The sequence below is a fragment of the Solanum tuberosum genome, unplaced genomic scaffold (genome assembly GCF_000226075.1).
Source record: "Solanum tuberosum cultivar DM 1-3 516 R44 unplaced genomic scaffold, SolTub_3.0 scf00272, whole genome shotgun sequence".
Classification (NCBI taxonomy): Eukaryota; Viridiplantae; Streptophyta; class Magnoliopsida; order Solanales; family Solanaceae; genus Solanum; species Solanum tuberosum.
The window spans coordinates 173,223-195,417 of record NW_006239194.1 but is presented as its reverse complement, the minus strand read 5'-3'; the positions used below and the strand labels follow the sequence as shown (position 1 = coordinate 195,417).

General features: G+C 37.2%; 2 protein-coding genes across 2 annotated transcripts in view; one reads left to right on the top strand and one right to left on the bottom strand.

Moving 5' to 3' along the window:
- LOC102579146 (nuclear pore complex protein NUP155) overlaps nucleotides 1-11,758 on the top strand; it is a 17,591-nt gene extending 5,833 nt beyond the window's left edge. Inside the window, exons 2-13 of the mRNA XM_006358221.2 lie at nucleotides 1,140-1,309; nucleotides 2,176-2,302; nucleotides 3,897-4,159; nucleotides 4,381-6,028; nucleotides 6,105-6,317; nucleotides 6,488-6,735; nucleotides 6,842-7,253; nucleotides 7,431-7,636; nucleotides 8,879-9,212; nucleotides 10,531-10,749; nucleotides 10,880-11,208; nucleotides 11,437-11,758. Of these exons, the coding sequence (XP_006358283.1) occupies nucleotides 1,140-1,309; nucleotides 2,176-2,302; nucleotides 3,897-4,159; nucleotides 4,381-6,028; nucleotides 6,105-6,317; nucleotides 6,488-6,735; nucleotides 6,842-7,253; nucleotides 7,431-7,636; nucleotides 8,879-9,212; nucleotides 10,531-10,749; nucleotides 10,880-11,208; nucleotides 11,437-11,554 (4,287 nt within the window). The 3' untranslated portion in view covers nucleotides 11,555-11,758. The remainder of the gene's footprint in view (nucleotides 1-1,139; nucleotides 1,310-2,175; nucleotides 2,303-3,896; nucleotides 4,160-4,380; nucleotides 6,029-6,104; nucleotides 6,318-6,487; nucleotides 6,736-6,841; nucleotides 7,254-7,430; nucleotides 7,637-8,878; nucleotides 9,213-10,530; nucleotides 10,750-10,879; nucleotides 11,209-11,436) is intronic.
- A 1,668-nt stretch (nucleotides 11,759-13,426) lies between these two features.
- Nucleotides 13,427-22,195, bottom strand: part of LOC102578814 (methyl-CpG-binding domain-containing protein 11-like) — a 10,993-nt gene continuing 2,224 nt past the window's right edge. The window contains exon 2 of the mRNA XM_006358220.2: nucleotides 13,427-14,763. Coding sequence (XP_006358282.1) covers nucleotides 13,786-14,763 — 978 coding nt within the window. The 3' untranslated portion in view covers nucleotides 13,427-13,785. The remainder of the gene's footprint in view (nucleotides 14,764-22,195) is intronic.

Sequence of the window (22,195 nt, the reverse complement as noted above, 5' to 3'; positions counted from 1 at the left end):
AGTCTAAAAAAGAATAACACATTTCTATATTTAGTAACAGTTCAATTTTAAAATGTCAATTTTACTCTTAATGAAATGATTTATTGCCACACAAACATCTACCACTCATTTTAGACCTTAAGTTCTAAAAGTCTTTCTATCTTTCTTAAACTCTGTGTCAAATCAAACTACATCATATAAAATGGGACGGAGGGAGTATTTAATATGGATTTCTTATATTACTAATAGAAGGATAATTTATTTTTAATGAGTTTTTATATTGTAGTGTTGCCTCTTAGCGTGTAATATTTTATTAAGGATGTCATTTTGTCCTCGTGAATCAGCTGAAAGTGCTCCGTTGAAGAAAATTAAAATCTGTTACGAATAACATTCACAGGTAGCATGGAGTAACTCTCTCCTATCACACTATACGGAGTAAAAGTGGTAGAAGAAGCTGTTTGAAGTAGAAAAGTAGATTATCCTTCGAAAACATTATTTTACAGAGGCTTATCAAAGAAGAAAATAGAAGAAAAACATATATGTTTAACCAAGGTTGGAGGTTATATTCTCAAGGTTGTATAAGAAAACAGTAGAGATATTTATAAACAAGTGTGTTAATGGAGTAATTTAGTAATTGGTAGTTCCGATAGTGCATGTTCCAAATATCATGTTCTTTAACATTTTTAGTTGGGCCAGGGTCACCCCTTTAATCAGTCTAGACTCCTTCATGGGTTTTATCAGCTCCTTAGTTCTTTGATAGTTGTTTTGTCTCTTTTTGAGCTGATATTTCCATCTTTTGTAATCTGTGCATCTTCTTGATGCTTTTGTCAATGTTATCTCTCTTACTTCATAAAAAAAAAGTCATGTTCTTTAACAAGGCTTTAATCTAATCTCAGACAACTGACCAAAGAAGTGATTGTAGCATGTGTAAGATTTGTGGGTCTTCAATTATTTAATGTCATAATCACACTCATCAATTATGTTGATCATGTTTCCTATGTTACTATTTCCATTTAACAGCTTTAAATTATATTTATAGACATTTAACATTTGCAATCCTGATATGATTTCATATTGCAATTCTTAACCACATCAAACATCTTTTATTCTATCTTGCTTTGGTAAGACACTAAATCTGTTCATTCATGTTACCGCTGTAGTGGCCTCCTTTAGTGGAAGTCGTGGACTCTTGGGAGTTGCCTTCTGTATTGATTGAGAGATATAATGCATCCAGTGGAGAAGGAACTGCATTATGTGGAGTATTTCCTGAAATTCGCAGAGCTTGGGCATCAGTGGACAACACATTGTTTCTTTGGCGGTTCGATAAGTGGTGAGTATAAACAAAATTTGACAAAGTCATTAGTACTTCATTAATATCACACCAGCTCGGGATTTTCTATATCCCATCAGCAATAGTCCAGGCATGTGTTAACTATTATTCTTTAGTGTCACACCAACGTGTGCAAAAAATGTGCACAAAGCTTGTGAGTAACTCAACCACAACCATCTACTTAACTATGCTGCAAATATCAAAAAAAAAAATTGCATTTCCGAGGTGTTATCTTAGTTAGTGAATGTGTACATGCTAAACAATTTTGAGTTCCATTGTCTATGAGTTTTGACCTTGTCTTTCAAGTTCAATTATTAAGTATTGATCTTTGAGCATTGATAGATCTTTTACCAGAAATATGGTATATCCTTTGTGGAATCAATTATCAAATACTTTTATGTGCTAACCTCCAAGCCCCAAATTATTTGTTGTCGAATCTTAGGCCATTTCTATAATTTATCTTTCAAGTTCGCCTTTTTAGTCATCCACACTCAAGCTTCTGTTTGTATCAAGTGAGATCTTTTAGATTTGTTCAGAAAGTTCAGTTATGCATGGAATGAGCTACATATTGAGAATTTCAGAATGGTTTATTTTTTTGTGGTAATAAAGTTCAAGACATTTTGAAGTTTATTGTTCATATGGTCCATGATGTGTGGGATCTTCTTTTATTTAGTTATTAATGTCCTTTTCTAGGATGTACTTCCTAACAACATTCCTTTTATGGTGCTGTTTTCACCAAGAAAATCCTTACTTTGCCTATCAAAAAGTTACAAAATAAAAACTAAAGCTTTAGGTTTTTACTGGTTTGTTCATTATATTTTGTTTTGTGGATTCTTATTCTGCTGATGGTATCATGTTTTGTTTAGGGATGGTCACTGTCCTGAATATAGTGGAGATGAACAAGCTATATGCGTTGTTGGCCTAGCCAAAGTCAAACCTGGAATTTTCGTGGAGGCCATCCAGTATCTTCTGATCTTGGCAACTCCTGCTGAGGTACTATATCTTCATGAATGTTCAACTTTATTTATCCAAGTTATGTGATAGGCATTTGTCATGACTCAATTTAACTAAGCTGTGATGACACCTAACCCAACCCGTCAGGCGAACCACTTCATACAAATAAATATGATACAAAAACAACATATTGTGATAAAGTCTAACAAAATATTAATGAGGCAATACCAAGTCTACAACGCGGTAATAGTCAATTCAACCCCCAGTAATTGGTGTCACAAGTCATGAACTACTAGAAATAGGAAATACGACTTTGTTATAAAACAGAAATAAAAGACCCTAAGCTACCATGAACTAGCTGGCAGTTGATAAGGAATGCCGATAGAACTCCCAATTTACCAGATGCCTAGTCTTACTTTTTTCTGGTCTAAATCAGCTAATGTATCTTGCACTGAACAATTTTTGGAGTTTATTGGTTCCCTTGTCTTAGATTGACTAACTGTAAAGGAACTTCCCTTTTTCTTTATCCCAGTTTCTTTCGTCAATTTTTCTTTCATTGTAAGTTGAAACTATGCATCTTCTTGATGCCCTTTTGGAGTGAAATACCTTACTTTATCAAAAAAAAAGAAAAAGATACGGTACCCTCATATACATTGTATATATAAAACAATATCAATTTGGAAAATACCCTCATTGAGGTCAAAGTCTTAACATACCTCAATCCAAGTAAAGCTTTGACCTTCAAAAATAGTCTTTGCACGTTTCAAGTCTATTAAATGAATCCAATCTATGCAAAAGATTAATTAATGATGTCAGACAAGGCTATTGGACTTAATTCCTTAAGTGAGTTCTCGGTTAAAGCCAAAGTCAACCAAAAACTTACTCCTTAGTCAACTCAGTCAAACTGGAAAATAAATTCATAATTAGCTGAGGATTTCAAATTGTATGCATTCTCACTTCAAGTTCATTTGCATGCCTAAATCTTCAGTTTGTGCTTTTAGGGTTTATGTCTCAAATCCCCAATTTTACCCATCTAATTCCATGTTTAGATGTTAAATCTAGAGAAAATTGATGATTTAAACTAAAATAAATGGCACTCAAGGGTGTGGCCTAGTGGTCAATGAAGGGGTTGAGATTCAAGGTAATTTGTTTGTTGTTTTTGTCTTCAATCATATCTGTCGGCTTACCGCACCATATTGCCTATAGATCTGGATATATTGGATCTCTTACATGGAATAGTGGAGATATTGTTTAAGTTACCAGTATCTGGTGTAGAATGACCCTGTACATCTAAACCATAGCCTCCAGTTTTTAGTTAATTTTTTGTGCACCCATAAGATCTCTATTAGTATAGAAGTTTTTTTTGTTTTTTGAAGAACCATATTTTTTGTGTAGGTTCCCCGCGTTTCTGTATACCTTTTGTATCAGAGACTTTCTCCACATCAATGAAATTATTACTTTATCAAAAACAGTATCAGAATACGAATGGATTTGTGATGTAAGCATTAGTTTGCTTTATTACCAGTGAAATTTAGATGTCTGTTTTTAGTCCATGTTTCCTCTCTCATCTATAACAATATAAATTTGTTCTTCCTTTGGTCCTCTCATTTACCTCTAGCTCTATTGCACTTAGTTGATCCTTGTAGGTGTATGTTGTTCTGCAAGCAGTGACGGAACTGATCCATATGCTGAGGTGTCACTTCAGCCATTACCAGATTATACAATTCCATCTGATGGAGTGACCATGACATGTATCAGTTCCACAGACAGAGGTCACATTTTCCTTGCAGGCCGTGATGGCCACATTTATGAATTGCAGTACTCAACTGGTTCGGGGTGGCAGAAGCGATGCCGCAAGCTCTGTCTAACTGCAGGTCTTGGAAGTGTCATATCAAGGTATTCCCTTTCTCTTTGGTAGTGGGGGTTGTTTCAGTAGTCTACATGAAACTATATTTTACTGCCCTTTCTTTGGTCTTGCAATTTGCATAGTCATCAATGGTTTTCCAGAGTCTTATAACATCAAGGTTCTCAACTGTGCGTGCCTTGTTAGAACTATGAAGTGAAGGGCCTGAGTGTAGAGTGAGGTGTAAGAATAATAGCTGTTTTATTTCCTGCAGGTGGGTGGTGCCAAATGTTTTCAAGTTTGGAGCCGTAGACCCCATTGTTGAAATGGTCATTGATAATGAGAGACACATCTTATATGCACGTACCGAAGAGATGAAAATTCTAATGTTTTCTCTTGGAGAAAATGGGGATGGGCCCCTTAAAAAAGTAGCAGAAGAAAGAAATTTGATAAATCAGAGGGATTCTTATGGTGGTAGGCAACCAGCTGGTTCAAGGGCTCCTAGATCAGCCAAAACAACCATTGTTTCCATCTCACCGTTATCCGTCTTAGAATCAAAATGGCTACACCTTGTTGCTGTGCTATCAGATGGCAGAAGGATGTATCTTTCCACGTCTTCTTCTGGAGGAAACAATAGTACTGCTGGAAGTTTCGGTGGTCTTAACCATCAAAAGCCAAACTGCTTAAAAGTTGTAACAACTAGGCCAGCTCCTCCTCTAGGGGCAGGTAGTGGGCTTCCATTTGGAGCTGTATCTCTTGCTAGTAGATCACAGAGTGAAGATCTGTCACTGAAGATAGAATCAGCCTATTATTCTGCTGGGACTCTTGTCCTTTCTGATTCATCTCCATCAACTGTTTCTTCTCTTCTTATTGTAAATCGGGATTCAAGTTCTCAATCTTCTTCAAGTAGCTTGGGAGCAGGTGCTAGGAGTTCCCGCCCACTCCGTGAATTGGTGTCATCCCTGCCCATTGAAGGAAGGATGCTTTTCGTGGCAGATATTCTACCCCTACCAGATACAGCAGCCGCGGTGCAGTCACTTTATTTACAGCTGGAGTTCGGCTATGATAACTCAGGGGAATCCTGTGAAAGAACTTCGGGTAAACTTTGGGCTAGAGGTGATCTTTCAACCCAACATATATTACCAAGAAGGAGAATCGTCATATTCAGCACTATGGGTATGATGGAAGTAGTTTTTAACAGACCAGTCGATGTACTCAGGAGACTATTGGAATCCAATTCACCTAGGTCATTATTAGAGGATTTCTTCAGTCGTTTTGGATCTGGAGAGTCTGCTGCCATGTGTTTAATGCTTGCTGCGAGGATAATCTATACCGAGACCTTAGTAAGTAATGTTGCTGCTGAGAGGGCAGCTGAAGCATATGAGGATCCAAGACTTGTTGGAGTACCACAGCTAGAAGGTAGTGGTGCATTTTCAAATACTAGAGCTCCAGCTGGAGGATTTAGCATGGGCCAGGTTGTGCAGGAAGCTGAGCCTGTTTTCTCCGGTGCTCATGAAGGTCTTTGCTTATGCTCATCAAGGTTACTTCTACCTTTGTGGGAGCTTCCTGTTTTCATCACGAAAGGAAGCATAACTTCTTCAGACACATTTGACAATGTAGTAATTGTCTGCCGACTTCCTGGTGAGACGATGCAAATCCTGGAAGACAAGATGCGTTCTTTAGAGAAGTTCCTGAGATCTAGGAGGAATCAGAGAAGGGGACTTTATGGTTGTGTTGCTGGCCTAGGTGACTTGACAGGCTCAATTTTGATTGGAACTGGCTCGGATATGGGGGCTGGTGACAGAAGTATGGTAAGAAATCTATTTGGATCTTATGCTCGCAATGTTGAGTCCAATGAAGGTGGATCTTCAAACAAAAGGCAACGACTTCCTTATAGTTCTGCAGAGCTTGCTGCCATGGAGGTAAATGTTTTAAAGAATTGGTTTTCTTTTATCCCAAGGCATAACTTACTTGCAAAGCCAATCGGAATGTTTACAGGTTAGAGCAATGGAGTGTATCAGGCAATTGCTCCTTAGATGTGGCGAAGCCCTATTTTTGCTGCAACTTCTTACACAACATCATGTGACACGGTTGATTCAGAATTTTGAAGCTAATATCAAGCAGGCCCTAGTTCAGTTGACATTCCATCAACTAGTTTGTTCAGAAGAGGGAGATAGACTTGCTACGAGACTTGTATCTGCCCTCATGGAGGTACTTTAACATGCACGATAAAATTATTTTTGAATGCGGGTGATTTCCACTTGGTATTAAGTAGTTAATTCTTGCTTGCAAAGGGAACAATTGTAAGATTTCCATATTAGTATGTTTATTGCTTGCACCAAATGCATATTTTATCAAGTACGGTTTTTCTGCTTCTCCAGCATTACACTGGTCCGGATGGCAGGGGAACTGTTGACGACATAAGTGGTAGACTACGAGAGGGTTGCCCAAGTTATTACAAAGAATCTGATTACAAGTTCTACTTAGCAGTTGAATCTCTTGATAGAGCTGCTTCTACATTAGATGCAGAGGAGAGAGAAAACCTTGCGAGAGAGGCATTCAACTACCTAAGCAAAGTTCCAGAGTCTGCAGATCTGCGGACTGTATGTAAACGTTTTGAAGATCTGAGGTTGGTTCATTTAGATCCATCTTCTCCTTCATCTTAGATTCAGTTTTTTTGTTCATTACCTAGATTCGTGGTGTCTCATGCTTAGCATGCTGCTATAATATTGCAGATTTTATGAAGCTGTGGTCCTATTACCTCTGCAAAAGGCACAAGCTCTTGACCCTGCTGGCGATGCTTTTAATGAGCAAATAGATGCTGGAATTCGAGATCTTGCACTTGCTCAACGTGAGCAGTGCTATGAGATTATTTTCAGCGCCTTGCATTCTTTAAAAGGTGAAGCTTCAAAGAGGGAATTTGGATCTCCTATCAGACCTATTGCTCAATCTACTCTTGATCAAACTTCTCGGAAAAAGTTTATACGCCAGATTGTCCAACTTGGTGTGCAATCTTCAGACAGAATTTTTCATCTGAAGCTGTATCAAACCTTAATTGATTTGGGCCTGGAAGATGAACTACTGGAATATGGTGGCCCCGATTTGGTACCTTTTCTGCAAAATTCTGGTCGTGAACCTACAAATGAGGTTTGTCTATTGTGATTTCCATTTTTATACTGCTTATGTTTCTCGTGTGTGATACTCGGCATTGATAGTTATCTAGTTCTTCATCATATTATTAGCATCCAGTTTATCTTGCATAATGTTTTGGTGTTTTTGGGGGATCAATTTCCTGAGCCATCAGTTCTTTCATTTTCTTCACAGGTTCATGTTGTCTCTGCAGTGGCATCACCAACTTCACCATTGGCTCATGCTAGATTACCTGCACCATCCAACCAAGCAAAATATTTTGAGCTTTTGGCTCGCTATTATGTTTTGAAGAGACAGCACGTTCTTGCAGCCCATGTTTTGGTGAGGCTGGCAGAAAGGCGCTCCACTGATGCAGGGGATGCTCCTACTTTAGAACAAAGGTTCTTATCCCAACTGACCTAATAAATATTTACGCCTATTTTTCAGGATTGAGCATAATTGGTGTGATTTTTTGTTTATTCATTCACAATCTTGCTTGAATGTTTCATTTATACCTTTATGATAGAAATTTGGGGGAGATGTACCTTTAAACTAGAGTTGATGAATTTGTATTGCAAACTATGTAGATTATTTTTTTTCTTTCACTAAATTTACAATTAAGGTAGTTTGACTAAAGCATATTTGTCACAAACCACTAGTTCTTATCTTATTTAGTACTCCATCTATCCATAATTTTATTTTATTTTGAAACTGGTATAGTGCTCCATCTATCCATTAATTATTTGTTGCATTTGACTGGGCGAGTTTGAGATGTTTAAGTTGGTGTTCCAAATTTTGTACTACTGTACCCTTATAACCTGTGTTGTAAGTTCAAGCATTTGCAATTCTGAGATCTGAACGTAATATTCACATTCATTTTAACATTTGATGAGGGCCCTAAGAATGTCTTGATTTTTCTACCATGGCAGTTCCCTGTTCTCGCAAATGCAAAATTTTAGAGGAAAGATAAAACAACTGCTCATTAAGTTAATAGCTTTCTCATAAATTTAGGTGCTGTTACTGCTTTGTGACAAAGTATTTTTAGATTTATTGAGAGTGGGAGCACTACTAATTTTTTCAAACATAGATATATAGAAAGAGGGAAAGTAGTTGCCTATTCCCTTTGGTCTGGTTCAGAAACCCCGACTTGCTGTTCCTCTAAGAGGGATTCTTAATTTGTCATTGTTTAGCTGTTTATGTTACTCAGAACAGATCTCATTTTGTTTTCTTCTGTCCCATTTTATATCACTCTATTTGATTGTGCGTTTCTTGATAGTAGTGGAATAAAATATATAGTTGTTGAAAAGTTTGATAAATAAAATATCACAGTAGAGTTTGATAGAAAGTCTAAATATGTTAGTAAAATGTAATTAAATTCTTGAAACTTAGGAAAGCTATTGAGATGAGCTTAAACAGAGCAACATGGTTAGTGAGGATTCATATAGCCGACTCCTACGTGCTTGGGATTGGGGCATAGTTGTTGTGGAAGACTTAAAAGTTGTATGAAATCATATTGTTAGTGAAGTGGTACCAAACACTTTTGGATGTATTGTAGATAGAAAGAATGATATACATATTTGAATGGAGGAAATACTTTATTTGTTGTGAGACCAGTGTTTGCTGTCTAATTTGGGTAATGGCAGGCGGCAATACTTGAGTAATGCTGTTTTGCAAGCAAAGAGTGCCCATGATAGCGATGGTATGAGTGGTTCTGCCCGGGGTGCTCTTGACAATGGGCTGCTTGATTTGCTCGAAGGAAAGCTTGCTGTTCTTCAGTTTCAAATTAAAATTAAAGATGAACTGGAGGCTATGTCTTCCAGGTTAGAGTCATCTACAAGCACATCTGAATCTGGTTCTGGTGAAACATCACCCAATATGAGTAATATTCTTCGAGAAAAAGCCAAGGAGTTATCGATGGAATTGAAGAGCATTACACAGTTGTATAATGACTATGCTGTTCCTTTTGAGATATGGGAGGTATGAAACAATCAACACACATTTGTCACCATGTGCTCTACTTTATTTATTTGTTTATTTTTGCTCTACTTTATGCATGATCTTTTTTGTTTTCTTAAATTAAACCCGTTTGGCCATGAAAATTTCACTTTTTTCCAGAAAATTATTTCACTTTATTCAACCTACTTCAAAATTTTCAAATAAAGTGAATTTGAATTTTTTGGTTTTCATGGTCAAATGGCCAAGAATAAGCTGTACTTTTTTTTTCCTTTTTCTTTTTTTCATGAACGCTCTGGTAGATAACTCTAGATCGTGAAGAGGTCTATTCTTCATCGGAGAATTTTAAGAAGTGATTTTAATCACGAATTGCATAACAAGTGAGACCATAGAGGTGACTTCTGGATTATAAACTAATAAGAGCAATAGAATATGTCACTGCTGTTATATTTAACTTTTCAATACCAAATTCCCTGTTTATAAGAGTCACTATGCAACTATATGGGCTTCTTCGATTTAAAAATAAAATTAAAAAGAAGAGCAACTACATGGGGTTTCTGTGCAGCAGTGCCAGAGGGCAGCTCAAAGCTTATATCTAAACATCACACTTTGTAAATAGGTGACATTTCAGCTTGTGAATGCTTCCCAAAGTTCTTCAGCAATTTCCACTTATCCCCTCCTTTTCCTTCACTCTTTTTCATGCCAAGGATTTGTCAATGCCATTCTTATTTACATCCTATCTGTAAAGAAATGGATATTGCGCCTAACTTAACCCCAAAGGCTAGCTCATGAGATGAGTATTGCTGACGACTATATAAGGAGGCAAATAACCCCATTTCACATCGATGTGGGGCTCTAACACCCCCTAGTATGCTTAGCACTGGACATCTGGAGCGTGGACAATATAATAATGGGACCCAACATTGGGTAACCCAGGAATTAGGATGGGTCTATTCTGATGCCACGTAAAAGAAGTGGATCTTGAGCCCAACTCAGCACTAAAGTTACCTCATGAGGTGAGGGTTGCCTGACCATATAAGGAGGCAAACACCCCTATCCTACACCAATGTGTGATTTTAACACCATCTTTCATACACCATTGGCAGTGATCGGCTAGGGCATATTGCTTAATGTGCAAAAATATCTCTATAATTTGAATATAGTTGACTAGCCTCCCAAAAGAATCGAATAGAAAGGTAAAATCACCAGCTAATGGAAATTGGTACTTTTGAATTACTCTCATCTCTCGAAGATGAAGAGATTGATCAATTTTGTCATCATTTTAAGTTCTCCAATTTCAGGCAACTGAACCAAGTATCTTTTTCATGTTTCTGACTTACAGATATGTCTGGAGATGTTGTACTTTGCTAGCTACTCTGGTGATGCTGATAGCAGCATACTGCGAGAGACATGGGCTAGGCTCATTGATCAAGCTCTTACGAGGGGTGGGATTGCTGAAGCTTGTGCTGTACTGAAGAGGGTTGGTACCCATATGTATCCTGGAGATGGAGCTGTTTTACCATTTGATACTCTCTGTCTTCACCTTGAGAAGGCTGCACTGGTATGGGCTATTTCCCCTTTTGAGCTGCCCCTGCCCATTTCCATTCTGTTAGTTCCCTTGCATGTGCTTTCAACTAGTTCAATGCTTCATTTTGGAATTTAAACTCGATTGGATCTTTAATACTGTGAAGGAGCAAGTGGTTTCTGGTGCTGAATCTGTTGGAGATGAAGATATTCCTAGGGCTCTTTTAGCTGCTTGCAAGGGTGCAGTAGAGCCTGTATTAAATACTTATGACCAGCTGTTATCCAGTGGGGCAGTGTTGCCAACTCCGAATCTTAGATTGCGTCTCCTGCGTTCCGTACTGGCTTTACTTCGTGAATGGGCACTTTCTGTCTTCGCACAGGGAATGGGTACAAGTGTTACTGGAGCCTCTCTGATTCTCGGTGGAACTTTATCATTAGGACAGACTGCAGTTGTTAATCAAGGTGTTCGCGATAAAATAACAAGTGCAGCAAATCGGTTAGTTTCTCATCAGCGGTTACTAATATGTCTTTTCACTCATTTCAGCAGTATCTAGATAGGCTTTTCAACTCTTCTGTTATCTTCTTCATGTTATGGTTCTACCAATCTTGCTGGTTTGCTATATCTTAGAATTTATTAAATGCTTTACGGTGCACCAGTTTCGTTATTACATATGTTTATTTGTGCATATCTAAATCCATTGTTTTGTTTTCTCGGTTTAACCAGATACATGACAGAAGTGCGAAGATTACCTCTTCCACAAAATCAGACTGAAGCTGTCTTTCGAGGTTTTCGTGAACTTGAAGAATCATTGTTAAGTCCATTCCCTTTTGAACGGTTTTGATTTTTGTAATATCATATGCTTGTACAATATCCTGCCTTTTCTTTGTCCTTCACTGCATATTTGATTTGAACAATATCATTTTTTTCTCAAGAACTGTATTTTATTAGTTCTGATTTCAGCATTGCCCTGATACTGCTTCCTGTGACATGTGATAATACATCAATGACGGAATTGCCTTAGAATTGGAAAATGGTATTTTATCGATTTAAAGGTCGTTAGAAATATTAGACTTCTTATGAAATCTGAAAGTCAAGATATGAATATGTTAATTTTGCATTGGTGTATAAATACGTTCTGTACATGAACCTATTATGGTTAACATAGTAATTTGATTTTAAAATTGTATTAGTTTTCTGCATATGTTTGTTTATAATAATTAAATGAGATATAAACAATGCCACAAAACATTGTGATTTGTGTCCCTATTTCCTGCAACCATAAATACCTAAAGAAGAGTTGAAAATCGTCCAAGTCTTCAATGGATGTATTGGGATGAATATGTTCCAAGACAGTTTCACAAAAATTAGGAAAATAATAACACAGTTGGACACTCTATTATGGTAAAGGAGAAAAATGCTATTGTTGAATCTTGACATGATCACGATATTGTCTGCTTTCGGGCCAAGTCGGTGCGTTTTTTTTTTTTTTTTGAAAGGTCTCATATAATGGTATTCAACAAAGTAACTTGTTTTTAAAATCTAAAATCAATGTGGGACATCTACAAATCCAACAATCTCTTTCTCGAACTAAGTTCAACATAATCTATCATCTTATAAATAACTTTCCTTTTCTAAGCTTCTGTCCAAAAAATTATTCAAATAACATAATATGAGATGATTAAAGAAAAATGTCAGAAGGCTAACACTGGGAGATGAAAATGCCTTTCCCCAAGAGAAGTCAATCAAAATTCCCTTGGAGCTAAACATAGTGTAAGATGACATCAAATATATGACGCTTTAGGTAAATTATTTAATGATTTTGCAAAGAACTAAGGAGATTATGATGCAAATTATTAAAATATGATAGGATAAGGTATAGTGTATACCTTAGGAGTGCGATCGCAAATTATGATATCGAAGATTCAAAAACTAACCTTTTGTAGCATCAACAGGTGCATTTGAGAAGTCGACCACCTTAACACTTAACAGGTTTGGTTGAACACAACTAAAGGGACTTTGAAGCCTAGGAAATTCAACTTTTTTTCTACTTGTACCTAAAATATTAAAGAGAATTTGGTCCCAACTTTCTTCTTATAAAATTTGTGTGGTTCGAAACTCCGATCAATAATATATGTCCCTCAACTTTTCTCCACTTAAATACTAAACTTTTGTCCGTGACATAATACAGATTGGCACATCACTTGTGCTGCGCTGTTAGCAAATGAGTAAATCTTGCTGCATTACTTTATGTTGGTAAAGATGAAAGAATCGTTACTGCATATTCTGCAGATAACAACAACAGCAACAACACATCCCGTGTAATCTCACAAGTAGGGTCTAGGGAGGGAGGTGTGTACGCAGCCATGCCCCTACGTTGTGAAGGTAGAGAGACTGTTTCCAATACCCTCAGCTCAAGTCTGCATTTTCTGCAGATTTTTGCTACAATTCCAAGATGATGAAGTCACACTTGAAGTTTCTATCATTGCAACAGAGTAACTCGTACTGATATCATATGCATAACTCTTAACTGACAAACCAGGGTAAACAAGAGGAAACACAACCAGAAAATAAAAACAAACATCTCCCCACCTTTGCAAAGAAGTAAGTGAACCACGAAATACTACCTGAGAAGCTATCAAATATAGATCAACTCCACAGGCCACCACAAGCTCATACTAGCATAAACCTGCAATTTTTAAAGAAACAAGGAGACTTGAATTGTTAAGACTCGACATTAACTTAACACGGACTTAGTACAACTTACGTTATTGAGTTCAGTCACAACATGCTACATGGATCTCAGCAAGTTACAAGTTCTGTCCCAACTGAAGGTCTAAATCTATGGTGTAAGGTTTACATATATCTCTTTCAGCTATAAGTTCTTCCAGAGGACCAGGCTGCAAGTAACGATCTAAATCTACGATATTACATACAGATATCTCATGAACAGTCGAGAGTATCTACCATTGACAACAACACTACAGTCACTAAAGAAAAGTAACAAGGGTAAAAGGTTAGAGAGAATAAGAGAGTAGGGTAAGAGGATAGCAAAGAATGGATCCATGTCACTATTCAATGGTTAATCTCATCGGCCTTGATCCCATTATCAGTTACTTCAGCTTCATCTGCTACTTTCCCAATTGGGACCTCTTTCACCAAGAAAGCATCTCCAACATCTTTGTCAGCCACAGACACATCAGCATGAGCATCTTCTGCTTTTCCATCTTCAGTTGGGTCATCACTTTTCACAGCATCAACATCAGAAGTTTCATCTTTCTTCTCTGCAACACAATTTGTCATTTTGTCATCTTTCTCAACCTCAGCCTCTTTAGAAGGACCATCTTCTGCATTTTGGCCTTCACCCATTTTTTCAGCTTGGTTCTCCTTCATAACATCAACAACAGAAGAATGCATTTCATCTTTCTTCTCAGCAGCATGATCAGCCATTTCGACATCCTTCTCAACAACATCATCTTTGGAAGGACCATCTTCAGTTTGGCCTTGACTTGTCGGTTTAGCTTGGTTCTCCTTCACAACACCGACATCAGTTGAAGGCATTTCATCCTTATTTTCATCTTTTCCCTCGTCATGTTTCTGTTCGACCACCTTTTCAGCTTCCACAGCCGCAGCATCCTTTTCATGTTTTTCAGCTTCCACAGCCACAACATCCTTTTCATGTTTTTTAGCTTCCACAGCCGCATCATCCTTTTCCTGTTTTTCAGCTTCTGGCATGTCAACATCCTTTGCTGCCTCAGTTTCTTCCTGGTCTTCTATGTTTTTCACATCCTTCTTAGAAGCTGAAGATTTTCTGCTTCGCTTTGTTGGAGTCACACTTTTTGCTGCAAGTGGAGCTGTCTTTGCCTTTCCAGTGATCCTTGTGGATCTTCTTGGAGCTTCCCCACTTCCCCAGTCAAACTCAGTGATTGCCGGACCGCCAGGGTGTGACTTCAGGTACTGCTGCAACTGTTTCTTTGTAGTTATCTCCTCCCCTGTTGGTGCAGTAAATACGATCTCATTTTTCTTTGGCGTCCCTCCTTTCTTAGGCAGAAACTGAGAAACAAAAACAGAAAAAATGGACATTAGTTATTGAAAATATCTCCATTATTCTCCTTTTATATTCCTCGTCTTTTATTGGGCTGGCTGCTAAAATGGAGAGTAAATATGGAAAAAAAATAAAAACCAAAAACTAAGACAAGGAACTACTTGAGAGTTAAAAAAGGAAATCAATAGGCAAAGCTCCGAAGGAAAGGAAACTACTTCACAACATCAGAAGAAGATAATGATGAATTCTTGATAAGCAAATAATATATAACTTATGGCTCAGCTAATATCCACCATGTTCCAACTGTTTTTAGTACAGAATTTGGAACATGCACAATCCCACTACAGTTCAGTAAATAAATGAGTCAGAGTGCAACTGTTTCACATGAGTAGCTCTTCCTGATCAAATGGGGTTCTGAGGAGTTTCAAATCGTATTTATCAACTTAATCCCCAAACAAAGTAATTTTGCAGACTACTAGCACACACTATAGATATACAAGTGGTATACATTTAACAAAGAAACAACAACCCAGCCAAAAGCACCCTGAAATCAATAACACATTATTGTCTATGCATATAAAATGACAACACAGAGAATGAATCAGTTAAGAAAGTGTAAAATCAATAATTTTGTTTTCTTCTTTGAAATGGCAGTGTCTGAGTCAGCTACTGTGTAGCTCGGCTATTCCATCGGCAACTCTACCCATCAAAGCATAGGCGAACGTGAAGAAATTTGTTAGTATTTTATGTCTCAACTGGGATTTAAAACCTGTCTCTAAGGTTTGCACCCACTTTATTAATCACTAGGTCACACACTTGGGTGCAAACCAAAGCAATAACTTGGTACTACAATAAACACAAGCTTTACAAATGAGACAGCCCTGTCAAAACTGCTGGTCATAATGCCTTCTATGTGAATAGATGAGCAGTGAAATAAGCATTAAAGCGAGTAAATCTTTTTGCGAAAAGGGAAACTCGTAACTATTATTAGGAGGAAAGACTTATTTTGTGCCACAACCCAAGTAGAACTGACATTTCACTGAATCTAGTTAGTAAGATATTTCAATAAACAAGTAAATGAATAACAACACCACCCTACAACTGCATCATTTTAGCATCTGTAAAATCAAATTCAAAGAAAGTCACCAAGAGGATGCTACCCACACAGACAAATAAGATTCTCATAAAATGTAAAATAAATGGGTTGAACAATAAGTATATAGAAATAAGTGATGCTGTCATCATTAATGGGCAAGATAGAAGCTAAAGTATTGAATGAGAGAACGGAACAATTATTACAATATCAGAGTCTCAGATTCTGACAATGAATGTGAGGAGCCTTATTAAGAGAAATGCCTCCATACAAAGAAGGGAAATCATAGATGCCTTGTTCATTAGAAGAAAGATAGACCAATATGGAGTCAGAACGATCTGGGTTGTTATGGTCCCCTAAAATGGATCTAAGTTATGGGACGCTGCATGATACAACCTATGGTGTTGGTTCGTTAAGAGAGAACCTGCAATCTCTTGAGTTAAAGTACTCTAAAACTGGAATAATTTTCCACTTATCTTTTCACTGAATTCAAATTACTTTAAATAACATATTGGTAGATTATCCACCCACTTGATAGCAAGGAAATAACTTCGTACTATTATTGAAATTAGAAAGAGGAGGAATAACCTCCTTACAGCTTATAACTGCTACAAAGAAATAGGAAAACATAATCAATAGATAAGCTTAAGTAATCTACTTTCTGATTTGTTTAAAGTTTCCCTGCGTAAACCGTTAGCAGACTAAAAGGGTGCTAACATTACTACCCTCCTTCAAATTGCACTTGTCCTCAAGCACAATGTGGGAAGTACTAGTATTTCCTTCTTTTCCAGCAAATTCTTCCTCATTATCAATGGAATCAATCCAAAATAATTTCTTGCACTAATGGCTCGAAGTGAATAATTCGTCACATTTGAAATAGAGTCCCTTAAGTCATCTTTCATCCATTTCAAATCTGGTTAGTTCTTCACAAATCTGGTTGTTGTTGAGGTGAGAAATCTGTTGGCACTTCACTGCTCGGAGAGGAATGAGTTCTTCTCCAAATCATCTGTTCCTTTATTTAAGTTAAAGAAAGAAGTCAATTACGTTCGAGGTTTTTGTCAACTGATTCCACTCAAGCAATAAAAAAAAAGGCTATCTCCTCTAATCTCTAACTATGTTGAGTTCAATCAATCTAAGAACTAGTCGACCTCATGTAATCAGCAAGACCACTTATGCAAAATTCCATTTATTTTGTGCTTGTATAAGGGTACTAGCCCACGAAACCAATTGTTCAAACCTTTCTTGGTACTCTGTCACAGATCCAATTTGACGTAACTTGGCCAATTCTTCCAACTTTTGACTTCTAATTGGCGGTCCAAAATGAACGTTGCATTGACGTTTGAACTCATCCCAATATCATTGACGCATATCTTTCACTAGTTGAAGAAACTAGTGTTGTGCAATTCCCTCCAAATGAAAAGAAGCAAGACCCTTTTTTTTCTTTTTTTGGTGTTTGTCGGTGTCGAAAGAAATGCTTGCACATGTTCAACCATCCCAAGGAGTCCTCATGGCCACGAAATCGTGGAAAATCTAACTTTGTATATTTAGGAATCATGGAATTCCCACTAGTTTTTACCCTGATCCCGTAGCCACTGTTTTACCTTTTCAACCTCAGTTGTGACTACCATTTTATGTTGAAGTGCATCCAAGCGAGCATTTATAGCTTCTTGTCTTGCTAAATTGATCACGTTCTTCTCAGAATAAATTCAACAATTGGCATAATTGTTTTTGTATTAGATCTCCCACAACTCCCGTTTCTAATACCAAGTTGTTACGGTCCCCCTAATATGGACCTAGTTATAGGACACTATAAGATGAAATCAAATGTTTTCTTTAATACGACCTATGGTATTGATTCGAACCTGCAATCTCTTGAGTTAAAGTACTCAAAAACTAGAATAATTTTTTGCTTATCTTTTCATTTAATTCAAATAACTTTAAATACACATTAGTGGATTAACCAACCACCTAATAACAAGGAAATAACTTTCTACTACTACTAAAATGAGAATGGAGGAATAACCTCCTAATTACTAATTACAGCTACAAGGAAATAGGAAAACATAATCAATAGATAAGTTGTCCTTACTACAAATATAATTAATAAATAAGGTGAAGTTCTGATTTCTTTAAATTTTTCATGCATAAACCGTTGGTAACACATGTGTTATGTGAAAATTAGACCGAAAAAGGTATTGACCGTGTTGCGTGGTCTTTCCTTTTCGGTAGTGAATGTATGGTTTTACTAAATTTTGTCGAACAATACTTTCAGTTTTGTTGATAGGTAGATTAAATGAATTAAATGTTGCATCACTTGTGTCAAGTATTCCATCATAATCAAATTAGGGACATAGGAAACAATGTGCCAATATCCAACATTTTGTATGTTGATGACCCATAAATTTTTTGTGAGGTAAAAGAGGAACAACTGTGCTCTCCAAAAGTTGTGTAGCTGAAGAAGTTTCTTTAGTAGCATATAAATCTACCTGAAAGAAAACATGATTTATAGGACACGATAATCGTTTATTGTTTTAAGTTACAACAAAATTTAATGGGAACGTGATTTATAGAAAAGAAAAGCGAGCCTAAGATAGTTCAAGCATGTGAATAGGAGGTACGCATATGCGCCAGTTGGAAGGTGTGAGAGGTTCGTTGTAGCAAGAGTAAGGAGAGGTAGACCGAAAAAGAACCCGAGAGAGGTAATTAGACAAGACATGACACAACTTCAATCTGCTACCGACATAATCCTAAATAGGAAGGCATGAAGGTTGAGGATTAAAGTAGAAGATTAGTACTAGCTGAGTGTGGTTGCTCGCTAGGTTAGGCAAGAGAAGGGCTATACCATATCAACAGTTATGCCAGCTCGAAAAGGACTGGGAGAGGCAGGGGGATTGCTCAATATCCTCTTCTCCTTATTATATTAGTAGTAATTAGCAATCATGTTGTTTCTTATTCTTCTATGTTCTTCTACTATATGTTGCTTCATTTTACTTTTTATCTACATATTTTGTGGTTATTTTTTTATTCTTGCAACCCTTCTCTGAATAACTTTCTTTTTGAGCCGAGGTCTATCGGAGACAGCCTCTCTACCCCACAAAGGTAGGGATAAGGTCTGCGTACATCTTACCTCCCCATACTCCACTTGTGGGGTTACACAGGGTATGTTGTTGTTGTTGGTTATCAAAGCTAAATATGACATGAAAAGTCAAGACTAATTCATCTCAATATGTACCTTTATGGAAGAATATCAAGACGCTATGGGTGGATTTCCAAATCTAGTAAAACGGGAGGTTGGTAATATGAAGAAAATAAAATGTGGCGAAATGCATGGATACAAGATATTCTTTAAAAAGATATTTTTTTGATACACTGCATTATTACAGAAAATGGGACTACTACCCATAATTGCAAGATAGGTGATAAATGAGAGGTCAACTTCAAGAGAAAATTCTATGACCATGAAGCTGATAAAGTTGCTCAGTTTCTCAACGAGAAGGGTAGAGAGCTATCCCACATCATGATGCTCCAATCATGAAAGTTGAGAAGCATGGATGTATCCCACTTCACTCGAATGAGGTTTATGGACTTCAAGCTCAAACTTAGAAGCTAGGTATTAATGCAGCAACATGTCATGATATTCCCTTTCTTGCAGTAGACGACTTACTTATATCACTTGTTGGTGCATTGATACCTAGCTTCGAAGTTTGAGCTTCAAGTCCATAAACAAGAAATCAAGTTCGTAACTGAAAATTCCAATCGCTTAGCATATGTATTTTTTCTTCATTCATCTTTTTTCGTTAAATTCATGCTATTTGTGTTTTCGCTTAAAACCTCAAACAAACTCTTTTTTTTTTTTTGCATTTCCACCTATAATAACACTGATCTTATGCGTGTGCTATCAAAAGAGTCTAGGGAGAACGCACCCAATGATGTTGCCTAGTGGTCAATGAAGTGGATGGAGAACCATGAGTTCTCAGGTTGAAACCCAATAGAGACAACAAACTAGGTGATTTTTTCCAAATCTGTCCTAGCCTTGGTAGGTAGAGTTACCCTATACCAGTTGGTGGTGGGAGGTGCCAAGTATCCCGTGGAATTAGTCGAGGTGCGTCAAGCTAGCCCCGACACCACGGTTGTCCCAAAAGAAAGGATCTAGGTGAGAACCTATCATGTACTTGCAACCTCCTAACTGCATATGTACTTGGTACCTTCACCAACATTTAAGATTCAATCCTTGGTTTTCAAGGTCGTCAATCCAGCTTTTCCCAGGATTTGTGTGTTAATCATTGTCCACAAGCCTTAAATAAAGTTGCTTTCATCAGACTTCTCAGTTCCTTCTTCTCTTTTCTTTCTTTTTGCATGTGTGTGTGGGGTGTGGGGTGGGGGAGTATGAGAGGTACTGACAAAACAAAGGCCTCAGTAGTAACTAGTTTGAGCTCAAGAAAGAGAAAGACATACCAAATTGATGCAGCTCCAAATATCTACTGCAACATGAATAGTACATAAAGTACAACCTTAAAAGAACATTCACAATGAAGTAGAGTTTTTCCGGAAAAAAAATCTTGAAGTGTACCTTTCCACTTCGAAGGCATGAATTTACATAAACTAAGAAAACAACACCACGACAATAAGGTGACTGCACAAAATATAGAGACTAAACTGGAGTGGATGCAGCTGTTGACCATTTCAATTTTCGTCTCCACCTCCTGAATTTGTTTAAGGAAAATTAGAGTCATCATCACACAAGGGAGAACTGAATCCAATGTGCAGGAAATTCGTTGTAAAGTTCGAGAAGTCCTCCTACCTTGAATGTTTTCATGGAGCAGCCGAAAGAATCAGAGTACGGGAATTTTCTTTCAGTGTCTGGCTGCAATTTCTGTAGGAGTCTTGACAATATCGAATGGTGAACTACAAGCAGCAACAGTGCTGGCCCAAAGCCAATAGCATCCTCAAGTTCACTTGGCATAGAGCTCAAACTTGTGACCTAAGACACAAATCCCTCAATCTTTGCCAGTTGAGAAAATCCTGAAGAGGCATTAATACCCACATTATAAACCCTGTATAACTTGTTCACAAACCATACGACCCCATATGGTGAAACTAGTCCTGGTTGAGCCAAGCTGAACCAGTGTTCCATGGACTTCTCGTCTTGCCTCTTTACACAAGTGTCAAAAAGGGATGCAACATTTGTATTGCTACCTCATTATGATATCTGATGACACACTTAAAAAGTGCTAAAATTTAAACATATGTGCGATCGAAGAACATCCAAGTCCATGTATCATTAAGTTGTCAATCCTGCACAAAATCTAACAAGTAGCTAGCTTTAATTTAGCTCCAACTGCCTCAAGAATTTTTGAGCTTGGTACTGGAGCACAACTAAATGTGCATAAATTCTTGATGGTGGAGGGTGACGGCAGAGGGTGAACATGGAGAATCCTTTAACAATGAGATCTCACAAAATAGAGACGAAGCAAGGGACTCAAAACTTTCTTCAACATACGCTAAAACTTATAGCAAAAAGTTTGACATACCCCTACCCGATACTTCCATACCCGTATTGGATAGGTACCCGCAATGAATCAACTAACTTAGTAAACCATGAAAATGCATATAGTTTTTCATGATTAACTCACCTCCCAGACCCCTAAACCAAGCTGCCCAACATGATCCTTTCCCACTTTTGCTCCCGTGGTGACTCAAACCACCAATCTTGATGGTTGGAGGTGAACGGTCCTTACCAAAAAGCTATCCACCGTTTGTCGAGAAGCAAATATGTTATTATAATTTAGATGCAATAAGACAATTAGCTTTGGAGCATTTTGGTTTAATATTCAAGTCCAAAGCTTAAACTCAACCAAAAGCAAGTTTCAATAAGCTTGAGCCAATCCAAGTACAAGTTTACAGTTTCGTATAAAAGACAGAACTTCTGAAAGTGAATCAGGCGGTCCTGTTTCCTTTAATTAGAATCATAACAGTTAGTGTCTATTTTGATATGTGAGTTAGCTTATTCATCTTGTTAGATACTAAAAGGACTTGAGAATTCCTTTTTGTAAACAAAGTCTCAACTTTAATTAAATTGCAGGCACTGAAAAATAGAAAGAACCAGCACATTATCCTCCATCAAAAAAAGTTGCAGATTGAGTACTTAAATACAACTTAAATTACAAAAGGATCATTTCTGGTACATCTTGAAACCGTCAGACAGTAAGTTCTTTAGATTGCACTCTTAAGAAACTTCACTTCCCTGAAGCCATGGTTTTCAAAGCCAATTAATAAGTCAGAACTGAAGTTTTTTCCCTTCCAATTTTTGGTTTAAAAGGCTAGGTTATTTCTCTTAATACCACTTT